The sequence below is a fragment of the Cnephaeus nilssonii genome (assembly GCF_951640355.1).
Source record: "Cnephaeus nilssonii genome assembly, chromosome: 20".
Lineage (NCBI taxonomy): Eukaryota > Metazoa > Chordata > Mammalia > Chiroptera > Vespertilionidae > Cnephaeus > Cnephaeus nilssonii.
Window position 1 is genome coordinate 28,360,977 of NC_137091.1, and position 4,392 is coordinate 28,365,368.

Below are 4,392 nucleotides of genomic sequence, written 5' to 3' on the forward strand. Positions count from 1 at the left end.
GAAGGCCTTACTGTCTGATTCCATTTATATGAAGTTGAAACAGGCAAAACAAACCGATTGTGTTAAAAGTCAGGACGCCGGTCACTCTCAGGGGTGAGAGGGTAGGGTGAAAGGAAAGGCGTTGGGGGGCTTCCGGGAGCTGGTCATGTTTCTTGACCTGGGGCGGTGACAAGAGTGTGGACTTTATGAACAGTAGTTTAGGATTTTTGCACCATCCAGAACGCTTTTTATACTTAAGTTAAAAGCTAAAAACAACTGCCCCACTGCGCCAGCACCTCCAACCCTCACGGGGAGAAGGAAGACCACTGAGCTCCAGGGTGTAACCAGACCCTCAGCTGGGCAGCCATGCCCAAGGTGCTCGCGCCCCGCAGGCCTGAGACCTCAGTTTCCCCTCCAGGTGTTTGTGGGGTTTTGTTGGCGGGCAGGCAGCGGCACGGGCCTGGGCTCGGCACCTCGCAGGCGCCTGGCAAGTGCGTCCCGACTGGGCGGAAGAAAACCAGTGCGGCCTTTAACGACGGACAGCCTGGGAAGAGGTCAAGGCCACCCCCTTCAACCATTCGCCCCACTGCGGTGTTACCCTTTTTTCCACCCGGGGCGTGGCTAGGGGCGTGGCTATGGCGGAGCGGTGGGGGCGAGGGGAGTGCTGATGGGCGTGGTTAGGGCGGACGGGGAGGGGCGGGGCCTCGCTCACTGCGAGGCTCGAGACCGCAGGCCTTTCCGGCGCGTGACGCCAACTACAGCTCCCACAATCCCCCGCGGTCGCGCGAAGGCCTCTGTCGTCGCGAGAAGAAGCCGCTGGGGGCGTCTGCGCGGATAAACGGAAGTGTCGGTGACGGTCTGAGATATCACCGCCAAGCTGGGAACCGGGGAGATGGCCGAGACTGACCCCAAGACCGTGCAGGATCTCACCTCGGTGGTAAGGGGCGTCCGTGCGGGCCCGAGGCCGAGGCATCCGGGGCGGCGCCGGCAAGGCCCGCGGACCCAGGCGTCCTCTCTACGGCCGCGCGGGTCCCGGCCTCTGGAGGCCGTGTTTGCAGAGGCTTCGCCCGCGGAGGCCGCTGGCCACCGTGACCCGCCCGGGGCCTCTGGGTGGGGGCCCCTGCGCCTGCTGAGGTCCCCAGACCCGACGCCCCCTCACCCGTCCCTGAACCGCACCCTCGCGTGACCCCCTGGTCCCCGCCACTTCAGCCCCGCACCCCTCAGCTCTCCACGTCACCCGCCCTTCACTGCCCCCCTCACACCCCGAAGCCTCCAAGCCGTCAAAACTGCCGAAAGACCCAACAGATTTTGAATGGCAGCGGGGCCCAAACGGGGAGGGGCCTCACCGCCCCACGGTGTAATTTGACCGGGAAAACGGAACCCCGGGTGGGGAAATCCTCGCCGAAGGCCTCGGAGCTGCCAGAGGCTAATTGGGGCTGGGACCCCGCTTCCCAGCCTCCCTCTGGGACCAGGGTTCCCATCCTCTCCCGTGACGGTGGCTCCGGGTAAGCGTGGGGTGGTTTGTTTTGTTGTTTCACAGGTGCAGACACTCCTGCAACAGATGCAAGATAAATTCCAGACCATGTCCGACCAGATCATTGGAAGAAATATCCTTTATATCTGGAGTCAGCCTCCTGTGGGTGTTTGGGTCCTATTTTCTCAGGATATGACTGTCAGCCCAACTTCATTTTTACTGAGCTCAGAGGTACTCTTCTTGAGAAAGTACGGTGTGAGAGCTGGGAATGCAACTGAGCTAGACCCCGGCCTCAAGGAACTGACGGGCCACCATAATAGTGTCTAATACGATTGGCTGGTGACTGAGCTAAACGGTTTGTGTGTATCTTTCCCCTGATCGTCACCGTAACCTGGAAAAGTAAAACCACTTGCCCAGATCCCATAACTGGGAAAGGGCAGGGCTGGCGTTTGCTCCTTCCCCCAGTTCCCTGTTCTCTTAACCACCAGATTAGTCTTAGCGACGGAGATACATTCTGAGAAATGTGTGCTTGGGTGGTGTCCTCCTGCAAACATACTAGCGTGCACTTACAGAAACCTCGTGGTGCGGCCGACTACACACCTAGGCCGAATGGTGTACCACCCTCAGGTATTTGGCCCGTTGTTGATGGAAATGTTGTTATGCAACGTGACTGCAAATGTTGTTATGCAATTGGAAAACCCGTTTCATTAAGACAGTTGTGTTTAAGGCCATAGTCTACAGGGCCCTGGAGGAAAAGGTTAGAAATGGGAGGTGTTGGTGTGCTTTGTCCTTAACTTCACCACTTGATGACATGAGTAGTCGCATTGATGACCTGGAGAAAAACATTGCAGACCTCATGACACAGGCTGGCGTGGAAGAACTGGAAGGGGAAAACAAGATACCTGCTACACAGAAGAGTTGAAGGTGAGGGAAGGGGCAGTATAAGGATGGGGTATGTCACTGTCATTTTGATGTAGTCTTTTTCCCAGTTTTTATTTATTAGACCTGTGTCCTCAGTGACTAAGACCATTGATTAACGGTAAATAACCACTGGTATATATCATTACAGTCCAAAACAAATGTGTCTTGTTGAAAATTTTATTACTGGAAGATTTTTTTAATGTTTTTGCTTTGTTCTGTTTTATTAAAAAAAAAAAGATAACTCAAGTATCCACATTGCCACCTTCATAAATGCCTTAAATTCTAAGGATTCTTTTGGGAATACTTACCTTCTCAATTAGTGCCAGGACAGTAACTGGTTATGACTTAGATGAACTAGATTATGGCCACATTAAGCCTTCGCCCTAGAGTTTATTTAAATTTCCACTTCATAATTTTACATATCAGAGGCAAGACTAATAATCAAAAATACCCAGATAGTAAGATAGCCAGCTAGCTGCACAGTTGGCTGCCTTATTCTCACAATGGGTTCCTTCATTATAATCCTTTTCCTGAGTGTGGTGTGACCTCGTTGCAACCCAAAAAGAATTTTAAACCCCCTTTTCTCACATCCCATTTTTAGCATTTTAATTCCCTATAAAAATAAAGTTCACTGAGAATTTTTAGGTAACTAGAGTACCAAACAGAATAATACAGTAAAAGACACCAAATTTCTTTTTTTTTTTTTTTTTTTTACTTTCTGGGTGTGTCCTGACTGGACCAAATTATAAGTTACTGTGAAATAAAAGTTGCTTTGAAGTACAAGAAAAATAGATTGGGTTGATTCTCTGTGAGTAAATCACATAATGTTTTTGTGTGGATTGTCATCTTTAATCCTATATAAAGATAATTTGGAAAATATCCTGTCAGCCTTAGAAGCTTCTCATATCTCAAAAGTCCCATCAAATGAATGAGAACATCCTCTTGAGGATTGAAGACAGTTACAGAGATGATACAAAGAAAGGAGTGGGAGGAAGAAATGGATTCAGAAGTTTCTTTAATAAAGATTTCCAACTAAATGTATTGTATTGCTGTTAGAATATCATGCACAAAAAAATAAGTTTAGCTCATTAGAGGGTTCTGAAAGAATTTTTAGTTGATAATTCTGAGTATCATTTTTATTTGTCCTTATTTAATGAATAACACGCTAATGGTTTTTCCTTTCTCAATAGGTTGCTAATTTACACTGGAATCTGGAACATTGTTTTTATAAGCCAAGAGAAGACCAGATGGCTTTATGCAACTAATTGCTATGTGTAGACAGGTTTTATGTTGTAAAGCGTGCATTCTTCTTATCGCGTACTATATATTTAGTTGATAGAGTGGTCCCCCAACCCCCATTTCTTGAACATGATAACTTCACACCTCAGATCTTGGTCAGTTGTGCTATTAAATATTAAACACTAAAACTTTGGCGGTTCTTCCACAAAATTGTCGAATTTTTTAGTGTATTTTTGTGAAGTCATTTTTTTCTATCATTCCTTTTGTAGTAGTTGCTGTTTGATAAAAGTTGCTGTGTAATTTTTTTCTATTAGACATATAGTAGGTTATTCCTTTATAGTTAGACTTTGTAAAGTAAGACATTTATAGAGTTTGGGGTTCTTTGATTTTCAACAGTGTGACTGCTGAACTAACACCAAATAATGTGTTGGTAATACTTTTCCAATAGTTGAGAACATTTAGAAATTGTTTATTCAGAAATACCTGGCACTACTCTGTTGCCAAAACTCAGACTTGAACCATGAGTTTGTCTAAATCTTTGAGGTCAGATGCTGAAGTAATGAATAGTAACCACTGCCACTTTAGTGTGAGAATTTTTAAATATGGAAAATGATAGAATTGCCTAATGTAATGAGGCATTCATTAGTTAGAGTTCTGCATGAGATTTGAATACTTGAGTAGGACCTTACATTGTTCATCTACAATAGTTACCATACAAAATGTGGCAGGATTTTAAAACTCAGTTGCTCCATCTTTTCTTTGAATTACTGATTGGAAAA

General features: G+C 46.7%; 1 protein-coding gene across 1 annotated transcript; it reads left to right on the forward strand.

The window, feature by feature from the left end:
- The first annotated feature begins 761 nt into the window (after nt 1-761).
- HSBP1 (heat shock factor binding protein 1) lies at nt 762-3,843 on the forward strand. The gene is made up of 4 exons (XM_079799731.1): nt 762-916; nt 1,520-1,586; nt 2,257-2,377; nt 3,565-3,843. Exons 1-3 carry the CDS (start codon nt 872-874, stop codon nt 2,373-2,375), a joined length of 231 nt encoding a protein of 76 aa, XP_079655857.1. The 5' UTR covers nt 762-871; the 3' UTR covers nt 2,376-2,377; nt 3,565-3,843.
- The last annotated feature ends 549 nt before the right edge of the window (nt 3,844-4,392 follow it).